The sequence below is a fragment of the Macrosteles quadrilineatus genome, unplaced genomic scaffold, assembly GCF_028750875.1.
Source record: "Macrosteles quadrilineatus isolate MER2022 unplaced genomic scaffold, UCM_ALF_1.0 Scaffold_1__1_contigs__length_201487025, whole genome shotgun sequence".
Lineage (NCBI taxonomy): Eukaryota > Metazoa > Arthropoda > Insecta > Hemiptera > Cicadellidae > Macrosteles > Macrosteles quadrilineatus.
The window spans coordinates 180,714,856-180,739,561 of record NW_026542594.1 but is presented as its reverse complement, the minus strand read 5'-3'; the positions used below and the strand labels follow the sequence as shown (position 1 = coordinate 180,739,561).

Genomic DNA, 24,706 nt, shown 5'->3' with positions numbered 1-24,706 from the left:
TAAGTAGAAACACCCTTTAATTACTTTTGGTGGTAAAAGCACTTGGCGAGAGTACATTAAGGAACACAACTAACTATAGTCTCCATTAACAAAATGTAGGCAGTAAGACGGGAAGTTCCCTTACAACTTTTTCTTCTCTTAATCTATGTTGTGTGCGGTATATAGCACAAGAAAAGGGGCTACTGTATGGAGTTAATAGGATATGAAAAGTTCGCAACACAATTAATTTGCAAGCCAAAAAACGTAAGGGTGAAAAATGTAAGATTAATAATTTGTGAACTCTTTGTGTGCTATCAACTGCCTGACTTTCTTTCTTGAGTAAGTCAGCTTATAGACGGGGTAAGTAGAGACGGTACATTCATCGCATACATTTACATTGTCTGTAAGGGTAGGATAATTTCTTTGGTAAGTATGCTGTAAGGGCAACTGGCAAGGACTTGCTGTCAACAACTTTCTGTCTCTACTTTCCCAGTTTTAAGCCACTCGAATTAGTTGTGTCCATTCCATCCCATAATTTCTTTCATCGCATTAATTGAATTAAGTGTTTCGCCGCTAAACCAGCTAGTCAGAAAATTTTTGCAAAACAATTTTACAACTTTTAACCACAAATTTTTAACCACCAAAAAGTATGAAACAATTTAAAACAATAAAGTGTATATCGGTGTATCTTCTTTATTTACATGTTTAATTACCCCAGTTTTAGTTTAGCATTTTTAAACTTCAGTGAAGATTATAGTTCTGTTTAAGCCAAAGAATGAAAACTCCTTTACCCAAGCTCAAGAAAGACTTTCAAAGTGGGGCCTCCCACAATAGGGATTCCTAGACTAAAAGACCTAATTGTGGAAAGAGAACCTCTTTCAAAGATACTAAAGCGCCTTTTATTCTCAAAACCTTGTGTATCAAGAAGGATGTAACTTCCTACAAACTACCTCCGTTGGCAATGAAGTTAGTTTGTAGAATAAAAATCCCAGTAATGTTATTAGCCATAGCCTCCTCTGATACAAGACGGTGGAATTGGTGTGTGGCAATGTCGGATTGGCATGTCAATTGCCATGGTAACAATAGAAATAACAAAAATCTCAAAAATGCAAACATAAACATTGCCTATGCCATCCTTTATAAATTGGTAAAACAGCTATTTCAGTTTGAAGGGACAGCAGTGTTGCTACTTTTGTCTCGCCGTCGCCTTGTATTAGAGGAGGCTATGAATTAGTGTATATGTAGATAAATAAACTAACAGATTAATCTGGAAAAACATATAGTACATTCCGAGAAGCACCAAACACAACCAAAATCAAATACCTTTGAACAAAGGCAAATTCTAATCTGCACAAATAAGAAAGTAAACAATACTCACTGAATAGCCTTTCATCATTGTGGACTTCAGACAACAGCTTCTGCACATTTGGTCGGTACCTGAAAATTTTAAATGAATAAATATAGACTTACAGAGACATTAATTAATATTTTTCAAAGAGGTTTTAGTTAATTTTAGTGCCTGTGTAGTAATAATTAATCTTGCATACATCTTACCTACAAATTTACAATCTACAAACATCTGAACAAGTTATTAATCACTAGCTCATTAACAGTTTCTTTACACTACCAATGGTTCATCTTGCACAAGCCTGGCACTGATAAGGAAATACAACCTTCCTTTCTGACTGTCACAGGTTCATGAAAAACACAAACTAATATCAATGTTCAACATATAGCTTATGTTTTTTATTACAAGTCCACTTCATCAGTTGGATTTCAATCTATTTTTCTGTGTTTTGTTTTATTCAACATCATTGATATGTAAAAAAGGGTTTTTTTTAGATTTATTTAGAGCTGGTCAAACTCTGGTCTAGTAACTATTTAGGTCAACATTATATTAAAGTTAAATTTTTATTTACAGTGGAGTCCCGATAACCTGACCTTCGGTAATCCGAAAGTCCGCTTAATCCGAAACAAAAAAATATATTTTTTATAAAAAAATTAAGGTTTTTTAATTTTTAAAATGTTTTTATTTTTTAAAAAATTTTTGAAAATTTTTTTTAATTTTTTTTATTAAACTTTTAACACAGTTAGCTGTACCTCGTCAAAGTATTCTGTAGCGGCCGGGCGAGATAGACATTTTTGTAGAGTATTTTAGTAAATATTTCACAATTTTTGTTATTAACATTTTTCATTTTCGTTGTGGGAGTAACCCACATCACCGCCAATAATTATATATATTGAGGTAAGAGTCAACCCCATCGGCTGATCCAAAGGCAGGCAGACAGCTCTAGTCGGACCGAGACTAGCGCTCCAACCGGAAAAGACCAACCGCCGGCAAGCAGGTTTGTCTGAGATCCGTCGCCGAAGAAGAAGGAGGTCCTGATCCTTGGTCAACAGTTGGTAAAGTACCGATAATGTCTAATTAATTGTAATCTTTTGGGGGATAAAGGGGGTAAGGGGTATCTTTTCTAAATTAGGGCAGGTTCAACCAACAATAAATTAACTGATGTAACTAAATTAACTTTACAATTATCGATATCATGTTTAGGGCAAGTTGCTGCAGGCGAGTTTCAATGGCGAGGGGTAGTTAAAATTAAATAAAAATGTAGTTAATGAATTTATTCACGACTTATCAAAGCTGGCTTACGCTGGGCAGGGTTTACGTGAGTGCTATTGGGTAGTGGAATCAGCACGATATTTATTAAATGTGGATCTAGCTGGGTTAATTCCAGTCAAGACCCCACAGTTGGTAGCAGAGCAAAGCGTTACGTAACATCATCATGGCCTGCATAGTAACTATCGCGGGATCCTGTTCGGCTGGCCAGGCTTTGAGTAAGTCTTAAGTTCCATAATTTTCACTTTTAAAACGATTTTTTATTTTCGGGGAAGGTAATTTAAGGTGTTCAGTAATGGTTTAGAACATGAATTCCATTGTGTAATCATGCAAGGTCAGATCACGTGATCGAGTTTGGAATTTCCGGCGTGACCTCGTGTGAACAAGTTGACTCATCAAGATATTAAATTTAACTTCTGGGAATTTATTTATTTATTAAGTTGAGGTTCCAAATGTCAAGGCGTGTTTACAATAAATTTTCATTTCAATATCCGATTTTAAGTGACGAATATGCGTGTAATTAGTACGACGTGGGACTACTTAACCCATGTGAGTGCCTAGGCTATGTGAAGCATCCTGTTGAGCTGCGAAACACATTTCAATAGTAATAGTAAGTAACGTGCCTTTTATTTATTTTACAGATAATTATAATTCCCAATATTTTTTCCCCAAGGTTAGTTAGGCCTATTTTCAGTATATTCAGCATAAGTAGGTAAGTTTGTTAGGTTAAAGCTGCAGTGTGTTCAGATTAAATTGATTTAAGTATTCAAATGCAATGGCCCTTGACTTTTACATACAGAAGAGGTATATTTATCACCATGCACAGTAATTTTGTGTAGGCTAACTCCTTTTGGGTACAATAATTTTTTGTGGTGGTTTCAAGCAATTTAGCCCTAGGTAGGCCTAGGCCTAGTTAGTCTTAAGTAGTTAATCTTAAGTAATTCCTACCAGAGAATCAGGTCATTGTTCTTTATTCTTGATCTTAGCAGCCTAGTTTATTTTTAATAGTGAAATTTACACCCCTTTTTTTTTTTTTTTACACAATTTGCTAGATTTAGTACGGTGATTGCTAGAACAGTTTAGGTTGAATTAGGCAATGGGTGGGTTGACCGCAAGATGTAATAAGTTTTACTGACTTGATTCAGTACCTGAGTAAAGCATGCGATACACAAAAGGTAGTAACTTTTTACTATCATTACTCGGGACAATCACCCCCCCCCCCCTCAATTCACACAAACATTGATATAGATTAATTGTTACTGGCGGTCCTCTTTCATGATCTAGCGCTTTGTTTTTTACAGTTAGGCCTACTGGATTATTAAGCCTGCAATAAATTTTCATAAATTAGTTTGCATTGTTTATAAATTAGTTACAGTTGCATTATTCTTAGTTACAGCCACAGTAGCCTAAGTAAATTTTTTCCCGCAGTTAGTAGTTGTACCAAATTTTTTTTTTTGCGATGCGTTGGAGCGTACTTGTTGATGAGTAATACAGTAGGCTAATTATATTTAACTTATAAGTTTATTGTTTAACTCTGTTATCGGTTAGGCCTATTATTTAATGTGCTATATGCATAAGTTAGGCTTTTCCCACATGGTTGAAAATTCCCACGACTAATTATTTTGCATTTTTCACCTCATTAGTAGGCCTATAATATTAATTCCCCTCCCCGCACATCAGCACATCATAACCCCCCCCCACCCCCTTCGAATTATTACCATCCAAGGATCAAACAAAATCAGAATTACAAATGTATGCAATTAGTTTAATGGGTGACTCCCAATTCTGTAGATATGCCAACTTTCTGCAGGAGCACAGATCATTAATAGCTTTAGAAAAATCATTTTGTTTTTCCGGCGCGACGATAGCTGATTACAAAAAACATTATAAGTCAACGCATTCGTCGATACCGCCGAATTCAATTATCCTTATTTGCTTAGGAACAAATGACATAATTCGAAATACGCCATTGATGCATATGAAGAATCAATTTTTGTCTTTATTGAAATTAGTTAAGAAACGCCACACACCCAAACTGTTATTAATCCTAGCCTTGCCTAACTTTCCACGCCTTGCACAGAACAACAACGCACTCGCTCACATTGATGACTTCAACAAATACTTAGCCACTTTACAGTCTCACTCCACACACTTACTACGTTTGGATATTCCAACTCACAGCGCTCATCGATACTTTGAAGCAAAATATTACCCTTCGGGAAGAAAAGATGGAATCCATTTCAATGCCAGAACTTTTTCGCGCCTCGTGGAAATACTAGGGAATCATTTGAACAACATTTCACTTTAAATTAACAAAGTAAATAATTTTTTTTTAAATTAATTGCAGCGAATTTACAAAAGCGTTTGAGCCGACCATTGTCGCAAGCCACAAGCATCGATGCATTTCTTAGTGTAGGCCTAGGTATATTTATGACGATTTTGATGAATGTTAAAAAAAAATATATTCATGGAAATCGTCAATTTAATTTCATTTGAAACGAAAGTCTGCTTTCTACGAATTCAAGATAGGTCACCTTACCACCTTATCCAGTCTGGAACCAAGTAGGGACTCTGTCAATATTTAGTTGGGTTACTCAACCCGAAATAGAACTAGGGCGAGTAGTCAACATGTCTCTCAGATGCACTGTCACATTTCAGGTGATGTGATGACATCACATAGATGATTGATGGTTTTGAGGTCCAAGTCTTTAGAACAAAAAACAATAACTTAATTCGAGTTGAATGGTATCCCCTTTTGTTAAAAAAAAATGTATGTATATATGTATATTATATGTTATAAATATATGTATATATATATGTAAAAAAAAAAAAAAAAAAATCATCATGAGCAAGTACCTTTATACCTATCACACCTTGTTACCTCACCTGGAAAATATTTAATTAAGCGGCTTCCAAACTCCAATCCAGCTTAAGACGGGTACAACCCCCCCTTGTCGGCCCATTAGCATGGCACCCGTGGGTGGTGATGGGATGGATAAAAAAAAAAAAAAAACCCCATCGTATCACTCATCCGCGGGACTAGTGCATACCCCTGGTATTTAAAAAAAAAAAGTAGAAATGCCAGCAAGGTGACACTGGTAGCCCGCGATGCGTCGTCGGGGAACATGGAATGGAATGTGACTAGTCAATAAATTCAAAGCCGCCAAGGTATCAACGTCCCTTGTCTTCACCCTCCTTACTACTTGCTCAACCAAAAAAATAAATAAATAAATAAATAAAAAAAAAAAAAAAAAAAAAGTTCCCCTACCATCAACTCGGAGGCCTCTCCCCAAATCAATAAATTGTTTGTTCTTTTTTTGTTGCTGCCCCCTTTGAACACCAAGATATAGGATTGAATTGCGTTTGTGAAACCCAAAAAAGGTTTCAACCGGGGTTCGCTTCTCCTCCATTCACCATAAGGTATCCGGGAAACCGAACGCCTTGGAGGCTCACCGTTGACTTATTGTCGCTGTATAGGGACAGTGCATTATGAGACAAGAGTTTGCTGGTTATTCCAAACTTTTTATGTATGGTGTCCAATAGAATAGGGTGGTTCCATGACAAAACAATCCTGCAATCCCATATTAACTCTCCACTTGTAATTACCTCCTAACATAAAAAATCAAACGATAAGCAGATTTTCAGGGAAAGTAATTGGGTATGGGAAAATAGGGATTGTGGCCCGACAATGCGTCCGGTGCAATACGCTCAAATAATAAATTTTTTTGTTTATAGATTAAACAATTTTATAATTTTGTATAGGTACATAAAACACACACATAATAATTTTTTTTTTAGAACCAATCATACAGTTTTAGGATCGCCAACACCTTTCACCTTTTTTAAGTCGATACCCCCACCCCCCTCTAAGCCCCCAGTCTTCGTATTGAATAATATGCCAATTTATACTCTTGAGAATATACCGAGCACGGTAACATGGATTAATGCGCTTAACGCTCAACAAGCAGTAGCTCAATGCGCTGCTTGGAATATTAACTCAGCCCCGACCTTAGAGGAAAATAGGTCAATTCTGAAGAATTTCGTGAGAAGTCTCAATGGAGAAAATCTTCAGCATAATGGCTCAAATGAAGCCAACCTTCAATCGCCAGCACCCAACGCTGAGCAACCGGTCACAACAAACACTGAAATGTCACCTACCGCTGTTGTCACGACAATCACTGGAACTTCACCTCCCACTGCCACCATGACAACCACAACATTTACTACGACTACTCCACTAACTACAGCTACAACCAGTACCAACACCCTTCACAGTCCTTCACCAATCCTAGACCCAAACATACAAGTCCTCATTCAGTCCTTGCAAACAATGACCTTGAACGCGGTCGCTCAAACGGCAAACACATTCACAGAACAATTTAAAGTAATTCATACGCCAAGTCAGAGCCAGACAGAAAATTTTAGTTGTCCGCCATACGTCACGGAGTTGCTAAAGGAGCTTCCCAGAATTTCCGGCGCTGATACTCGCGAATTGGTCACTTTCCTTAAGAAGCTACACCAAATCATACAATTAAATCTCGTCAAAGATAGATACATCATAATGAACATAATGCCTTATACGTCGAACCGTTTCAGAGAATTCTGGATGACAGCGATCGCACAAAATCTTTCATGGCCCCAAACACTACATAGCATTAGGGAGAATTTTTTCACCTCGGACACTCTGAGAGAACTCAAGAACCAAAATTTATATAGGCGTCAGCACCAACGGGAACACTTAGCCGATTTTGTTAAAGACATTCAAACCCTGCACACCATTTTGTCTCCTAGCACCCCTGAACAGGAAATTTTTCAAACCATTTTTAGAGGTATTAATCAACAAACACGAACAACCTTTGCAGGCCTTAAGCCTATCACTTCAATTCAGGATTTACTTGATGTGGCCCCCCTGTCAGCAAGCCTGTTAGACCAATCAACCCAAAATCAACCAAGAGACCAGCAACCATCCACTAGTAGACCTCAGTACCACAGCAATTACCAATTTCGCCCAAATAGAGGCAACTTCTCAAATAATTTCCAGCACAGACAACCCCATTGGCAAACCAATTACCCCCAACAATATCATCAGACTCAACAATTTCCCAATCATTACCAATTCAATTCACAACCGCCCAATTTCCGACCCCAATATCAGCCACCAAGTAACCCGAGTCGAGGATTCAACACGTATCCACGTAACACTAACTTCAATCGGCAGCCCAATCGTGAAAATCAACCATCTTCCTCTGATAGTAAGCGGAATTTAAACTCCACCAGGGGAGGTCATTAGGCAGCGCATCTCTCCGGACCATTCAGTCTGCCATACCACAAACTAAAGCCCTTCAGGCCTCAACCTCTACCAACACTAGCACACCCCAACAACAAAAAACCACCCAACCCAACAATAGTAACAACAACCTCAAAGCCAAATTAAATAAATCAGCCTTTGTCTCTCTAAAATTTCAGCATCAAATATCACAGGCTTTAGTAGACACCGGAGCATCATGCTCAATTATCTCTAAAGAATTTTTTGACATCATTAAGGCAATAAAAGGAGTGGTTACAGGTCCGCCAATTAAAGTTTCCACTTCAGCCACAACAGCGTCGTCAAGCTCTTTAAAATTTCAATTCAAGGTCAATCTTCACTTTAAAATTCAATACCTCTCATGGACATTTCCCTTTTACATCGCCGAAACATTACCAGTCAAAGTTATTTTAGGCGTAGATTTTTTGAAATATACAAAAGCAGTAATAAACATAGCAAAGCAAACCATCATTTTCCCATACACCCAACCTCTTATATTAACACTCGGCGAGGATTCACCACAGGAAATCAAACAACAACCAATAGGCCCAACCTTTGGTGACAATCTCACAAACGATCAAATTCGCAAACTTAAGAATTTAATTGAGCAGTTCCCCAATACGGTAACCAAGAAATTAGGAAGAACCAATCTCATCAATTACCATATAAACATGAAACCAGGTCATCAAGCCAAGTCCCGCCCATACCAATTTTCACCACCAAAAGCAGAAATTTTAAGACAACATATCGACGAGCTTTTAAAAAACAACGTTATTAGGGAATCCACTTCACCTTTCGCAGCTCCCGCATTTACAGTTCCCAAAAAAGGAGGGAAAACGAGAATGGTCGTCAATTACAAAGCCTTAAATAATGGGTTATCCCTAGAAGCAGTCCCTACCCCCACAGTTGAAACGGCATTCCAGTATTTAGGTAAGGCCAAATGGTTTACTCTTTTAGACCTCAATTCAGCGTACAACCAAATACCCCTCGATGAAGAGTCAAAGCCCTTGACAGCTTTTGTGGTCCCTTGGGCCCAATATGAATTTAATTATGTCCCTTTTGGACTGGCCAACGGTTCTATGGTACTCAACGATTTGATGAACAAAGTATTAGGTGATATCAAATTTAAATATGTTTTTTCTTTTTTCGATGATTTAGTAATCTATTCAGACTCCTTTGAACAACATGTTCAGCACATCCAAGAGGTACTTCGTCGCCTCGAACGAGCAGGTCTCACAGTCAATCCCGGAAAAATGGTGATAGCTTCGCAGGAAATCGAATTTTTAGGTCATCAAATCAAAAACAACTCCCTATCAATTAGCAACACTAGAACCAAACCCATAGATGAATTTCCAACCCCTAGAACACTCAAACAGTTGTCCAGATTTTTAGGTATGACCGCCTTCTATTCTAAATTTATCCCCAATTACTCCGAAATATCAGCTCCTTTAAACAAACTCAAAAAGAAGGGTGAAAAGTTCACTTGGGGAAAAGAGCAGGAAACGGCCTTCAATTCATTGAAACAATCTTTAACTTCGGCTACAGTCCTTAAGATGCCAAATTTTGATCTGCCCTTTGTCTTGCATACAGATGCCAGTAGAACTAGCATTAGTGGAATAGTGTCCCAAAGGTACGACGATGCACTTCTGCCAGTGGTATATGGTTCACGTCCCACAAACATACACGAGAAAAATTATAGTGCCTTCGAGTTAGAGGCGCTTGCCATAACTCACTTCCTCGAGAAATTCCGTGTATATTTAGAACACAGACATTTTGAGTTATATACAGATTCTAACGCACTAACCTGGCTTTTGAACCATCCTAGACAGGTAGGCAAGATCGCACGTTGGATCACACTAATCAATTCATTCCAATTCACAGTTTATCATATTAAGGGAAAAGACAACGTAGTAGCCGACTGTCTCTCTCGCATGTTCGAGGAAGGCCCACCCTCAATCACATCACCCGTAGCTTGTCCACCCCCAATCACATCACCCGTAGCTTGTTCACCCACATCAGATCACCCACATCAAATCAATGTTTTATTTAAAATACCAGACGCTTTTAAAGATATTAGGGAACATCAGTCAGAAGACACAGTTACACAACAAATCATTAAGTCATTGAAAGGAAAAAAACCACCACCAAACTATTCAATGGTAGACAACGTACTGACACACAAATTTCCAAGCCAAACCAAACCCAGAGTAGTTATTCCAGACCGATTAATACCACTTCTCTTTAAATATTATCATCTAGCCCCAACCACAGCTCACTTAGGCATCAAAAAGACTTGGTCTCGAATCGAGCAGCATTTTTGGTCCCCAACCCTTAAGGAAACCATAACCGACATGGTCAAAACCTGCACCTTCTGCCAACGATCTAAGCAAGCCCTAAATTCTAGAGCAGGACTCTTATCCTCCGAAGTACCGACAAGACCATTTGAAAAAATTTTCATAGATCACATTGGTCCATTACCACGTTCCAAGAAAGGAAATAAATACCTTCTCACAATTGTCGATTCATTTTCAAAATTTGCAATTTTTCTTCCGGCCAAGAACACAACGTCAGCAACCACAGTTTCACTTCTACGCTCAGGCCTCTTTGCTTACTTCGGCTTCCCAAAATATCTGGTGTCAGACAACGTTTCGTCTTTTACATCTAAAGAATTTTCAGACATGTGTCTTCAGTTAGGGATCCGCCACATAACCACCACTCCATACTATCCAAACCCAAGCCATGCCGAGCGAGTGAACAAGAATATCAAAATAGCCATTCGAATTTATCACTCAGATCATCAAACTGATTGGGACCAAAATTAATTCAGCCAAACACTCAAGCACCGGATATTCCCCAGCAGACCTTTTTTTAAGTTTTCAGATCAATCATCCATTAGAACTAAACTGGGATTTGGACCAATTACTAAATTACAACACAAACCCCCAAACAACCAGGGACAAATGGGTACAAGCGCACCAAAATTTAACTAAAGCACGAGAAGCCCGCGAAAGACAATACAATCAGGGAAGACACCCCCCATCCTTCAAGATAGGCGATTGGGTCATGTTTAGACTACACCACCAGAGCAAGGCAATCAACAAAATCAATGCTAAATTGCTTCCACTCTGGTCACAACCCGCTATTATACAGGCATACACGTCACCTGTCACAGTAATTTTAATGGATCCAAAGACAGGAAAGGTTGTGAGGCGAGCTCATGTCTCTCAGCTCAAGCACTATTTTCACCCGAATCAGGGACTTCCACGAACGACCACATCAATTAAACCCCCACCCACCCGTTAAATCAAAAACTCACGCATCTCATGAACCCTCTCAGCTGGTGATATTAGATTAAGTTAGGTTAGTCCATACTGTACAATTTTTCACTCCGTAGCACACACATACACACACAGGGTTGTGATGGAGCCTGCACCTGTCGCCAACTGTGACTAAGGTCGTGTTTCGCGTAGGCACGCCCTTCAGAAGGCGGCAGGGTTTAGCGATCGCCCATTACAACCTGAGCTGCAGCTCTCCTCCACGTCATTGGTTTTAGAGTAAATTCATTTTTTGCGCATATTTAAAATTATTTTATTTTCTTTTAGACCGTGAACTGTGCCTAGTTTTTTTTTAACTTTTTTCATCTTTTAGCGCAGTTCAGGGGCTAATGACCGTGGGGAAGAGCGGATTGTTCCCCTCAACCTACTTCGAAATAGTTTGAGGATACACGCTCACCAACACTAACACACCAATCCTTACACAAACACATCTCTCATCTTCAAACCGGTAGTTTTAAGTAGATTAAGTCAGTTATGCGATCAACATGCTAACCTTAGGGCAGCGAACCTACATAAAAGCGCCCTACAGGATCATACACCTTTAAGAATTATATGTTTCATCGCATTGTTATAATTCAAACTATTTATTCATTGTTATTTGTTATTGATATTTATTTACTTGTTTATGGATTACTATCCTATTTGTATATTTATAATAAACTGTTTAAGCCCCGCCAACTAAGTAAATTGCCAACACTGGAACTGCAGTCTAGTGTAGCCATGGCAGCAGCCTTGCCTACCAAAACCCCAAACACTAATTTTTTGCCCCCTTTTAACCAGAAGTTCCAGGTCCAGCATGCTAGCTCCAGCTCCTTTTTTTGGGGAGCGGGGGAGAGCTGTGGGAGTAACCCACATCACCGCCAATAATTATATATATTGAGGTAAGAGTCAACCCCATCGGCTGATCCAAAGGCAGGCAGACAGCTCTAGTCGGACCGAGACTAGCGCTCCAACCGGAAAAGACCAACCGCCGGCAAGCAGGTTTGTCTGAGATCCGTCGCCGAAGAAGAAGGAGGTCCTGATCCTTGGTCAACAGTTGGTAAAGTACCGATAATGTCTAATTAATTGTAATCTTTTGGGGGATAAAGGGGGTAAGGGGTATCTTTTCTAAATTAGGGCAGGTTCAACCAACAATAAATTAACTGATGTAACTAAATTAACTTTACAATTATCGATATCATGTTTAGGGCAAGTTGCTGCAGGCGAGTTTCAATGGCGAGGGGTAGTTAAAATTAAATAAAAATGTAGTTAATGAATTTATTCACGACTTATCAAAGCTGGCTTACGCTGGGCAGGGTTTACGTGAGTGCTATTGGGTAGTGGAATCAGCACGATATTTATTAAATGTGGATCTAGCTGGGTTAATTCCAGTCAAGACCCCACATCGTCCGCCAAATCACAAATGGATTTTATTAAGTGATAATGCTGCAGCCACTAGGTCTAGCCTTAAGTAATGTGAAAAACAATCCCGGGCTCGTGCCTGCGTCCTAAGACGAAAAAAAAGTCAAAAAATAAAAAAATTTAAATTTTTTAAAAAGTTCAAAAAAAAGTTTAATCCGAAATATTTGGTAATCCGAAATGGGCCCGGTCCCAACCATTTCGTACTAACGGGACTCTACTGTATATAGGCCTAGCCTAATGATAATTGGTCGGCCAATCTGCGTCTGCCAGGATCGACCCAAATAAATTGAATATTCTATCTTACAGACATTGATAGAATTATTCAGATAAGGAATTAAATGAAATACCGTACTACTTTATTGTCACAAAACATTTCACAAATCCAGTGTAGCACGTGAAACAGATTATGATTAACTTCTCAAACCAGTAACTAACTTTGCATAGCAGAAATTAATCAAATTTAAAATTCTTGGTAGTAATCAAGTTTATCATTAAACCGTGATGTTCATAACTTAAAATAGAATGTTAAACAAATCTACCTGAGACAACTGGAGTGGAGTTCATTGATGAGCTCAAGATCTTGTGGCGAGCTGACCTCTCGGCTGTATGAGTCGAGCATCTCGCTGAGCAGCCGAGCATTGTTGTGAGCTGCCTCCAGCTCACTCAAGTGCCGGCTTTTCATCTCCACTCTTCGCTCATCCTACAAATAAATAAATTATAGGGGTTGTCAGGGTGTCCCATAATAGTCCCACCCGGGTTAATTATTGAACGGCTGCATATATTCAAACGAGCTTCTATAAACGTTACTAGGATAATGTTAAGGTGGTATTTTGAAATTCACCCCCACCCCCAAATAGGGGTTGCTGGGGTTAACTTAAAATTGTTAATTAGCAACCCCTATCTAATAGCCCATCATTTTAAAGAGCTTTAAAAAGGAGATAAATTACGCAAATTTTCATTTGATACGACGAATTAAAAAAAGGTTTTGGCAAGAAATGTTATATGTTAGTTTAACTGGAACTTTACATTCCATCACTTTTATTTTTTTTCATGGCTGTAAATTTTCAAATAACTTTTAGTACACGAGACCACGTTTAACATAATTTTGGGTTGCTGAAGGGGTTTTGATTTTTTTTAATACCACCCGAACCCCTGTAAAACCCAAATTGCAAAATCTACTCTAAATAAGGTAGAAGCATTCAGTCGACAATAGATTGCACTCTATACATTACCAACATGAAACACACACAATAATAGGCTTGAGATTTTACAATAGAATGAGAAGTCTACTTACGCCAATCAAAGTCAATGGTAACAGTAATATAAAGTAAAGTTAGCTATTACACATATTTATTGACACCATGCTGTACTCATGCACTTAAAATAACAAATGCTTTGATATATTACCTCTTTAACCATGGTTTTGATAAGTCGATTGGCCGCCTGTAGATCGTCTGGGTTCTTACTCTGCAGGAGTTTCTGCAGCAGTCGGGACTTCTCCATGTCCTGAAAGATTGAGTCCTGGTGTCGTGGCGGAGGGGGAGGTTGTACGTCTGGCACTGGCCTTAGTGGCTCTTCCTACCAATCAGAATGCAATAGCAATAATATATTCTCATTTCACATGCTAAATTGTTGACAGTTAGTTATTGTTACATATATAACATCATATAGTACAGTAAAGTCTATCGTTGAAGATCATGTAATGTAGTTCGTGTCCATTTAGGTAACGTATATGGCAAGACGTAGATTCAGCCAATCACAGACCCGTTCTCGGATCATCTCATTTGCCACATGCTTTATTAGGTACTCACATTCAAGATGCCTCCAAGGCCTAAGATGTGTGATCACAGTGTTTCATTAATTGAACTCTATTAATTTACCAACTAAGTTATTAAAATATCTCACGCTGACAACGAGTTATTGTGCAGTAAAATTTGCAATAATAAAAAGAAAAATCTACTTGATTCCAATTAAATATAAGGTTGAAATAATGTGTGTGAAAATAATTCTGATCACGTAAGGCAAAGCCTGTTAGTAGTTGACGTTCATTGGTTTATAGCTACAAAATTACAAAGGACATTAAAAACTGAAATAAAAACAACAAATGACAATAAACACATGGGCACAAAATTAAAAATAATTTAAAATATGCCTATCAAAAAAGTTAACACAAACCAGAAAGAGATAATTGTATATATCTTTAAGTTACATGTATATCTTTTAAAAATATAAATTGTGACAGTGAATTTCAAATTTCCCACGAGATAAGTAAATCTCAGGTCTGTCGTGGAGTACGTCAGGCCCCACCGTCATATAGCTACCCCCCACCACGACCTTGAGAGGGGAAGGAGCTCTAGGAGGTGACCAGACGACATTCAGTGCCGTACCGCCAAGCTATCGAGTAATGAATTTTTGAAGATGTGTAAGTGAGTGTCGTGTCGCTGAGTACCGAGCGGTGCATATTTCCAAAAGGGCAAGTGTCTCTCCGAAAGTTTAAAGCTGTTAATTCTTTAACAATCTCAGATTTTCTAAGTTTGTCTCGATATTAATTTTCCTGTACTTAGTTCAAAATGTATCGAACGTTCTCACTCTCGGCACAGAAAACATACTACTATAACCCAGAATGCCAACCGCATGGTAAAAAGCATTAAGTGTTTTGAGAGAGCTTTGCCTGTCAATCGTAGGCAGCGCCACCAGCGTTGCCATGCACTCAGCATAGCAACGCTGGTGGCGCTGCCTACGATTGACAGGCAAAGCTCTCTCAAAACACTTAATGCTTTTTACCATGCGGTTGGCATTCTGGGTTAAAGTAATATGTTTTCTGTGCTCTCGGTTAGAGGCAAATGTCTCTCACCTCGAAACCAAATCAATTTAGAAATTTTACACTATATAATCGAGCGGAGGCATCTGTCTCGTCGGTTCGATTATAAAAGGCCCTTAATTTAAATTAATAAATCATTTTGGTTGGGGTTTTGTAAAGTGAAAAGTTAGTAGAAGTTTATTTCGGAGTGCACCATTTTGTTGTTCTGTAGGTTAAGTGAGGATAAAGTATAATTTTATTTTCAGAGAGTGTTATTGTATCATGTATTCCTCAATTTGAAGTCCCCTTTAGAATTGCGATTCAATATTAGTGGTATTCTAGTAACTCACGAAGTGTGTATTTTATTAAGTTACGTGTAATATTCCGTGTGGGGTATATATCTCGCATAGTGATATTACCGTACGTTTAAGAATAGCTGTCTGAGCAAAATTATCTTCATTGGCGTTTAGTCGTAAGTTCGAGCTAATTTTCCTCAATATTTTGGTTCGAAGTGCGGTGGTCTTTTGAGTGGGTTTTTTTAACCTGTTAATCAGCGTGAGGCACTTGTCTCGCGCGTCGGTAACACATCGAATGTCATTATACCCACCCTCAGATTAATTCACGTATTAAATCTTACGGGGCACTTGTCTTGTGCGACGCAATTCGTAAATATGTTTTATAGAATATCGGGAGGGGCATCTGTCTCTTCACAAAATCCAGTTTATCGTCCATCCTGTAAATGTACCGATTCACTATGTATCGGTTATCTTGAGATATCGCATTACATGTAATAAAGTGCTACGTTTCGCCCATGAGGTGTGAAGTGTGTATTGTAGATTTAGCGCGAGAAAGGAGCGTGTTTCGACAAACTGTATACCGTTGTGATAGAGTATCGTTTAACCCATTGGGGAAGGAATTAATGCGCTACCTGCAGCACCTACTGGCGGCAATTAATTTTACCGAATTTGTAGACTTTTACTCTAACTGCTATAGAAAGAAAACCTTAGGTAATAAATTAATAATTCTTTCACCATTTGGTTCACAGTAAAATTGCCTACAGAAAAGTGGTAATTGGATAGTCAAAGTTCTAAACTAAAAAAAAATATATATATAAAGATTATAAAAATAAAAATTTTAAAAACAATATTTTGAAAGTAAACTTGATATACAAATTCCAAGATTAATCCAGACACCAAATAACACTACTATTATAAAGTTCAATCGATTCCCTACGTAGAAAAATCAAAAGTTGTGTGCTTTTATAAGTAATAACATTTTTTTTTTATTGTTTGTTTACCTTACCGCAGCTGATTTTTGGTGATATGTGGTTTCCATGGCAACACAAAATTGTTTGTTATTCGCTAAAATTAATGAGTAAATACGCAAATCAAGAAGCAAGATATTTATAAACATTATAATAGTAAGAAGAAACAAAAAGGGCGAAAAATAATAATAACTAAATAACTAATGGCGCTGCCTAGCGGTGACACAAGCGGCACTCGTAAGTCGGCCGCCGGGCCTGCAGCGGCCGTACGAGTAACGCTCGTAAGTCGGCGCCAATGGGTTAAAACGCATTTCAATGTATGTATTGCCGTAGTTGTAATGTTCATGTAATAAATATCGATTAATTACTAGATGTGGGTAATATTTTTCACCTTCTGAGATATCTCCTTGCCACCAGGCAAATTTTAGTGTTACCATAAGGGTCGAACCTCCTCTGTGGGTTTATACGAGGCAAATCAATTTATTTTGTAGTGTGGGAATATTTGACAAATTAATAACTCTTACCATTATGATTTTCCCATTACAAAATATATGACTAATAATCAATGCCTGTAATTTGTACCTTGACCACTCCTTGTTTCTTGAGCATCTCGTACGCCTCCTTGATCTTCTGTTCCCTCGGGTACATGACGGTCCAAGCTTGCATCAGCTCCAACACACGGCGCTTGACAGGGTCAGGCGTGTGTGCGCCTGCGTACTTGGGCGACACAAGTTTGATCAACTCATTGAGAAACCGAAACTTGCCAACCTCTCAAAACAGACATTGAGTTTTGAAAAAAAAAATGCCTGTAGAATAACATTGTGTGGAGCTGAATTTATTCTATTAAATACAACTAGTGAACCTGTGCGGCTCAATGCCCCGCAAAATAACATATGAATTTAGAAAACAAATTCATCCTGTTATATATTGACTCGACGTCGAAAATTAAATACAATACAGTACCTAATAATAAAGCCTTAGAAGGGAAGCAATCCAGCCATTTTCTAGCTGTATGTGTATTATATTTAGTAAATTAATAAGTGTTCAAGTTCAAGTGTGTTCCTAGTTATTTTTTAAAGATTTTTAAAACACATTTAACAAAACATTTTATCATATCAAACTAATAGGCATATGAAGCATATTTTGAGGGTCTTACAATGCTGTTTAAAGAATATACTTTTAAAAATAAACACTAAAAAACAATATTTTTATCACAAAAACACTTCCATGAATACTACGATTTTAGTCTTAATGTTACCTTCAGGAAGATTACCCTGGTCAGAATTTTCCGTAATGAATATGCGTATCCTATTAAAAGATGTAGCCTTACTTAAAACAACATACAATATAGTTGCTCCTGACTGAAATTGATCTGGGTAAGAACAGTGCTGATCTTTAAATAAAGGGCTTGTGCTGCAAATGCCAAAGATAACATAAATTAGCATCTTTCCATTTTAAAAGGTAACTTAAATTTGTTTCAGACGGGCTCATTTTTATCCTCGAAATCAAAATATGTCCCCACTCACTTGTCCCAGTTAAGACTTTACATTCTATTAAGTTGTTAACCATTCTGATCACATGAAACCTTGTGCCATTAATGAGGCCCTTTTTGATGTACTGTACTAATATTCCACATCAATAAAACCACTGCCCCCTTTTATTAGTCTAATCTGTGTCTTGGCAATCCACTGACCCCTCTATATTTAAAAACTCAGTTGGATTTTCTAGATGGGTGCCTCCGCCTTTGTCTGTTTTCGAGGACCCACTCTTCTTCCCCTTGGCATACTGACAGTTAATTACCTAACTTGTCAAGTTCATGTACTAATGCATTAATACTGTTAGTTTATAAAGAAAATTAGATAAAAGTTACTTGGCTCGGTGCTTTCAGAACTGCAAACTCAAAATACACCCAGAATTAAAAAAGACTCAAGTTATTGGTTAAAAAAAAAATATGTTTGTGTAACAACATTATTCACATGAAGTAGATGATTTGTTTGATTTGTCAATCAGCTGTTTTATTTAAAATATGATTTAATAATGTCAAATATTTGTGATTTTAAATACATAAATTATTATAGTAAAGTTTTCTAAATCATGGTAACTTATTCTCAACTAAATTTTACTATTCCCAGCATTAAAATAAAGTAGGGCCTATTAAGATCCGTTATGGGTAAACTTTAAGGTACACAATCCTTGATTGAAATGTAGTATACATTAACAGTCATAACACACAGCAACTATTATGTAGTAGACTTTGACTATTTTCAAGTAACAAACATATGTTTTTGTAAACAAAAATCATCTCCCATGTTATCCTTATGGAGAAATATGAAACTTTAAAGGGTCCCAGGGCCTCACTCTCTAATTATTTCCTTAAAAAGAAAGTTTCCTGCACAACTTCACGTTACGCTCTTTCCATTGACACCAAAAACACGACAATCGGTTCAGTAGTTTCGGAGGAGTAATTGTCACAATAAATCTGCTTGCGTATTAAATAAGTATAGATTATTCTTTATCATTGATTCATTCCGGTATGTTTTTTTTTCGTGATGGCATTATCATTGTTATTCTTGTTTTGTTGGTTACAGATTATATAAATAAAATCATACACAATTTCCTAAAAAAATGTGGAGGTATATTTCAAGTTTACATCAAAACTCATCTTCAGCCTCTAGTTGTTGATATGTTGTTACTAGAGGCTGAAGATGAGTTTTGATGTAAACTTGAAATATACCTCCACATTTTTTTAGGAAATTGTGTATAATTTTATTTATGTGATGAGTAACCAACAAAACAAGATTAACAATCTTTTTCATTGGTTCTAAAAACTCTTAACATTTCAGTTGGTAAAGATTGTAAAAAATATGTACTTTCTGCATGTTTCTTGCATGTTAAGTTGTACGTTAAGATTGTTTGGTATGATAACTAAGCTATCTTAGAAAAAATATATAGCAAATGAAATAACCTAAATTAATGTAGTTGACAGAAAAGAAAACGTGAAAACTAATAAAACTAACCTCAGCATGAAAATTCCCACCACACCTCTTCATGCACATGTCCAGCACCTAAAAATAGTTCATTTTAAATTGTTGTGTAATAAGTTGAAAACAATTTTATAAATTGTAGAGACTATATTTACGTAATAGAAAATTTACATTCCACAAATAAATATACAAGCAGCTTAAATTAATTGCTTAAACTAGAGTTCCCAACTTTTATAAAGCCAATGGTAAACCAATAAGCAACCAATTATTATTTTTAATCTATTAGGGGTTAGGGGTGATAATTTTATTAAAAGCTTACTGACAAATGTTTAACTCAGCTGTTTAAGCTAGTAATAGTCAATGGAAAATTTTCTTTGTGAGGAATTTTATCAGAGAAGAGTTACTATAGTTCGGCCGCTTAGAAAGCGACCTCCTCCAGCATTGGTTTAGCATTAGCGGGCAGGTCGTTTTCTAAGCGGCCGAACTATAAAAAGATGATTTATAGCTTAGTGAGTAAATATTTCAATCAATAGTTCATGAAGTTGGTGGAAATTGTAATATAAATACTCAATATAAAATAACAGGAAGTTCATTTATCACTGTTGATTAATTCAGCCGCATGAATCACTTCAGATACTGGTGGTGATGTTTTTAGCGAATTTAACCCATATAGGGAATAAGCTATTAATACTTTATACTTTTTTTTAATACTTTTCAATGAAATGGCGACCATACAAAGTAGGTGTTTAAGCCAAGTATGAATGGAGATGAGTGTAGGATGAGTGGCGTGATTACATAAGTGATTGATGATTGATTACCATAAGTGTCATGGTAAGACCTGGACCTGGTCACTTTTTCATTTTAATGTCCCCAGAGGCCAAAAACACCATTCGTTCTAATTCATTTATAGGCCTAGGCTATTTATGAATATGTGTCCCAAAGCATAATAACTCGAGTAGGTCTAAGGCTCGTCACACCATGCGTCCGGTCTGGTTTATTCTGATCCGGTCTTTTTCACCGGATCCGGCAAATTTCCACACACTGCATCAGGCGTTCCAGTTCAGGCGACCAGTTTATGCGAGGACAGCGGTACTGTGAGTGTGTTTAACCAACAAGAAATTAGATAGTTTTAACTACATTCGGAAGAGGAAGGGCGTCGACGACAGAAGAGGTTGTGGGTGCACAGTATAAACGCGAGTAGAATAAATTAGGGAGAATTTCATACCTTGTTCCCATGTTTGATTGAGGACAGCAAAATTTTTTTTTTCAGTATTTCCGGATAGTTTCAAGAAATTTATGGAACTTCATTTCGTAACAAAACGTACAGCGTAAACAATCACCACAAAACCACGTCTGCTGCTACTGTCACTGTCACGTGGTGAGTAAAAGTCATCTGCGCATGCGCAAGCTCTCCGGCGCCGGAAGCTTGCCGGAAGCCTATCGCTTCTCATCCAAAATAATTTTACCGGACCGCACCTGACGCACCGGACGTGATGCAGTGTGGGGACTTCCATTTAAATTAATGGTTTTCAAATTTACCTGATCCGGCATGCCTGATCCGATTTTACCGGACCGGACACAGTGTGTGACAAGCCTAATTCTGATCTGGTTATGACGAAATTTGGTGCTAACAAGTAAGCCTATGTTATTTGACTTTGACTTCAAACGAGATTGCGAAGTTGCATAATCTGTCTATGAATGAGTTTTCTATTCTTTTGCCGTCAATACATAGTTTTTCTATATTTCTCTTAAACCATTTTTCAGAGCTAAAAAATCAAATCAAATAATTTATTATTTTGAAGTTTTTTTTTGTACAATTGATAGTTACAGGGAAAAATCAAAATATTTTTATTTTAAAATTCCCGGATGTTATTCTTAAGGAGAATTAAGTAAACTGTTGTAGTTTGCTTGTTTATGGATAGATTTTGATCAAATTTGGCAAATTGGTTTTTTTTATTCTAAGCTAATAATTTCACTAACACACCTTTAATGTAGTAGCAAACCAGGAGTACTTGATAAATATGATGTATCGTAATTTAAAATAGGGAATGCACCTATCTGTATATTTAAGGAAACACCGTGTGACTTATTCCAGTGAAAATCCAATTAGGGAGGAGTGGGGATGTTTTTTTTCCCTTGAGAAAAAGGTTAGATCTTAGGGTACAGTAGCAACTCTTGTCTTTTATTTCGCCAGGTTTATGCTTTCTATGAAGCCAAGAAACCATTGGTGAATGGCTATTTTTGAAATTTTCTTTGTATTGGTCTTAGTTTTATTTTTTAAATACAATGGATTAAACTATTCATTTACAAAATTACGAGTGCAGTAGCTTCCCACTTTGGATTTAAAAAATTATTTATAAAACAGATGGTTCAGATGTCTGAGGGACTCAAGCAAACATTAAAGTCGCTTGACCATAACGCACATAGAAAAGTTACAGCCTACAGTTGGGTTATTATTGCTCAAATTTGACAACTATTCAATTAGCTAACTCTTTAAACCAGAAAATTGAGGAAGATCTTATGTTTGTGGCGAATAGTAAAGCCCTCACTAACTGGACAATTTGTGTACCCTGAAGTTCTCGGGTTTGGGGATTGTCCAGAACATTGAATTTTTAAAGGGTTTTTATAAATAAATACATTGCAGACTAATGGTTACTTATAAGTTTATTACTTAGGCCACATGAGTATGTTAACATATTGAGTAGGCCTAAACAATCTTTAAAGAAATGTGGAATACTCAACAATTAAAACTTGAAAAGTCGAACACAATAGTAAGACAAAGCCAGCTAGCCATGTGCCCTGTCAGCTGTTGACTGTCGAGTAACAAGGACTGTTAGGTTACCGGGAGTCGAGTTAGTGAGGTTTTACCGTATAACAAAATTCAATAAAAATTAATTTTAATTTTTTGTATTTATTTGTGTTTGTTTTTAAGTGTAGTTGCACCTGGATATCAAAATTGAAAAGAATGTCAAAAAATTATAAAAAATATGTGGATTTTAAATCCATGGTAAGCTAACTAGCTCCTGATGATCGACTAAAAGGACTACTTACATGAAGAGCTTGAAGTGCTTCCCATTCATGTAGAGAGTGAACTTTGGCTGTGATAAACCTAGTGGCTGTTTGAGCGCATTCTGGCTCTTTATTAACGAGACCACAGAAAGCATCAATAGCTGCTGTGTCCAAACATTGATTTTGGTTGCATGTAGCTCGCTCTAAAAAAAACAAGCTTTTATTAAGACGACTATGCTTAAGGAGTACAGACGGTATATTTTATGCACACTAAAGGTTGTGATCACTAAATGGTGAAACTGCAGGGTAGTCATCAGGTAAGTTAAACAAAAATTTACAAAAAATCATTAACTAGATCATGATGAAGATTTTGAAAATCACTTTCTATTACAAGATGAGGATGTAACTTGATGATTTAGACTTCAAAAAATAATGATGAGTTGGGTGTTGCTTTCAGTAGCTTTGATACTGACTTTGACTAGTGTGTAGTTCCACTTAAAAGTACAATAATAATTGACGGAGCTGCTGGATCTAATTTTAAATTATAAAAATACCACGGAGTTTCTTCTAAAACAAACTGGAGATCTTCTAATAGTTAGGCAAGCAATAAAATAACCACATATATTTACATTATAGCTAACATGTCAATGTAGTTTTTTTTTTTTATTATTTGAATGATTTCACCTTTAAAATTTTGAAAACTTGTTTTCTTTTCCTACTAACTTAGACCTATAACTTAGGCTTGTACGCTGTTTTTCTTTGTTCAACAATGTAAGTAACTTATACAACTTTTATATTAGCCTACCTTTATTTTAGGATTAAGTTACTGGGCCATGAGTTACAGTACATTTAAATGCTTTCCAGAGACCCACTTGCACTTAAAGATTAATGTAAATGCAAGGTGAGTGTAAAATCATAGACTATTGGACTATTGTACTTAAGTTTTATTAATAGTCTTAAGTAGAATGAAACGACTTGTGACTGTGTGGCTTTGCTACAGACTTATGACCACCCTTTTCTTTGGGAAGGCTTTATTCATCAGCTGAATGATTAAGAACAGACCCAGCCACTCTTAAACTGTCAAAACGTTAGGGTTAAGGCCTACTAGCATTTATTTCTCTCATTACTAGGCAAGCATTAAAATTGCTATGACTGAAACTGAATATCAACTTAGCTAGATTAGGAACTTATTGCTTCATCTAAACCTACTATAATATAACACATGGCCAAGCTGATAATATTAATAAGTTTACAGGATTGAGATCAGGTCTCCGCACAGGGTCTTCCTAACTTAAGTTACCGCGTAAGCGAAGTAGTATGTGATGGCAAGGGGAAAAGGAGAGCGGAAGGGGACGACAAATAGAATTAGCTATAGACACCAGAGACTGCAAAATAAAGACACCACTTTAGTGTACCATTGAATGTATCCTCTGTGTCTTACTTATCTGTGGTAGGCTATAGGCCTAGCCTAGCTTAGAGATTGTAGGCCTATTGATAAAATTGAATCAAACATACTCCCAACACGATTTATAAAAATCATAAGGTGGGTTTGTACTTCTATATCAGGTTTGTTTTTAACTTAAGCTGCTTAATTAATTACTTAGTTGCACTGCTAATAGTATTACAAATAAAAATAAATATGTTAAATTTAAAACCCCCTTCAACCGAATTCCATTTTCAATTAATATATTGTACTTACGAATTAGCGCTTCAAGGCTGGTAGTTACAATATCCATCTTTATATTTAAAATTCGCTTTCTTGTAAAACAGCTAAGCCATACTTTGAGAAAATATTATACTTTTCTAATAAAAAATAAAACACGACAAATATGACAGGACGACAGGACACTGACACTCGCATACTGCGGTGACAGTGCCTACTCGATCGGATCATGAGATACGTTTCTTGTAGTCTGCTTTGTAAGAAAGCGGTGATTCCATGGAGTTTTAATACAACTTCTGATAAGTAATATTATTTATAATCAATGGAGGGTTCGCAGTGATGTCGTTAA

General features: G+C 36.9%; 1 protein-coding gene across 1 annotated transcript in view; it reads right to left on the bottom strand.

Moving 5' to 3' along the window:
• LOC128991021 (ADP-ribosylation factor-binding protein GGA1-like) overlaps positions 1 to 24,530 on the bottom strand; it is a 41,674-nt gene extending 17,144 nt beyond the window's left edge. The window contains exons 1-7 of the mRNA XM_054413733.1: positions 24,394 to 24,530; positions 22,737 to 22,897; positions 19,719 to 19,766; positions 17,284 to 17,469; positions 14,045 to 14,215; positions 13,177 to 13,337; positions 1,358 to 1,416 (exon numbers count right to left, since the gene is read on the bottom strand). Of these exons, the coding sequence (XP_054269708.1) occupies positions 1,358 to 1,416; positions 13,177 to 13,337; positions 14,045 to 14,215; positions 17,284 to 17,469; positions 19,719 to 19,766; positions 22,737 to 22,897; positions 24,394 to 24,430 (823 nt within the window). The 5' untranslated portion in view covers positions 24,431 to 24,530. The remainder of the gene's footprint in view (positions 1 to 1,357; positions 1,417 to 13,176; positions 13,338 to 14,044; positions 14,216 to 17,283; positions 17,470 to 19,718; positions 19,767 to 22,736; positions 22,898 to 24,393) is intronic.
• Between the last annotated feature and the right edge of the window lie 176 nt (positions 24,531 to 24,706).